Source organism: Gossypium raimondii, chromosome 11 (assembly GCF_025698545.1).
Source record: "Gossypium raimondii isolate GPD5lz chromosome 11, ASM2569854v1, whole genome shotgun sequence".
Lineage (NCBI taxonomy): Eukaryota > Viridiplantae > Streptophyta > Magnoliopsida > Malvales > Malvaceae > Gossypium > Gossypium raimondii.
The window spans coordinates 60,984,255-60,985,217 of NC_068575.1; the positions used below are offsets into that span (position 1 = coordinate 60,984,255).

At 44.9% G+C, this 963-nt stretch overlaps 1 protein-coding gene across 1 annotated transcript; it reads left to right on the plus strand.

Moving 5' to 3' along the window:
* The first annotated feature begins 324 nt into the window (after positions 1-324).
* On the plus strand, positions 325-963 carry LOC105801999 (hypothetical protein). The gene has a single exon (XM_012633395.2). The coding sequence runs from the start codon at positions 325-327 to the stop codon at positions 961-963; it is 639 nt and encodes a 212-aa protein (XP_012488849.1).

The window sequence follows — 963 nt, forward strand, 5'->3', positions numbered from 1 at the left end:
TTTACATCGACAATAATATTCATACTAATTAAATTAAGACTCGATGGACCATAATTTACAAAGTTTAACCCTGCTTAACAGTGATTCAGATATCATATGAATGACAATATCAACAGAAATAATTAGACTTCAAATTCTAGTACCAAAATGCACCGTTCAGTTCCCCTCCCAAGTACCACGGTTAAAATTTTAACCGCCATGAAAGTAACCATAGTTAATTCATCGGCCTCAAATACACCTCCACCTTTTTAAAAAGCTCACCCTCACAGAAAACCACAAAGAAAACTGCGGGTGATACCTTCAGTTCTTTAACTGAAAAAAAAAATGGCGTTTTACGTGGACGAAGAAGAGGTCTGGAAATGTCCAAAGCATCCATCGAAACGTCGCCGTAGTGGAGTCTGTCCGTTTTGCCTCCGAGACAAGCTCGCTTCTCTCTGTCCCGACTGCGCCCACTACCGTCCTTGCGCGTGTAGTGCCACCTCTTCCTCTTCTTCTTTCTATCGTTTCTTGACTCCTGCTGCCGAGGATACCTCCGGTATCGGAAGTTTCGGACGCGGTTCTAATCTTACCGGAAGAGAACCTACGTTCCGACGATCGAGGTCCCTAGCGGTTCGTTTCCTCTTATCGAAACCTGAGCGTTTAAGCGAAAAGAACGAGTCGGCGAGTGGTAAGTGCAAGACGCCGTCATTTTGGTCGATGTTTAAAGCCAGCAATAAGAGCAAGCGATACGAGAGTGAAGATCGTCGAAGAGAAGAAGATAAAGCGAGAATAGCAGAGGAAGAACGGATGAGGATGATGAGGAAGTCGAGGTCTGTTTTGGTGACGTCACATTCCGGTATCGGAATATCGAAATTATCGCCGTCTACGAAAGCAAAGAGCTGGTATTTCCGGAGTCCGATGAAGGTCTTCAGGCAAACAAGGGGATTGGTTTTCCAAGAACGCTCTCCTTTGTATCGAGGGTGA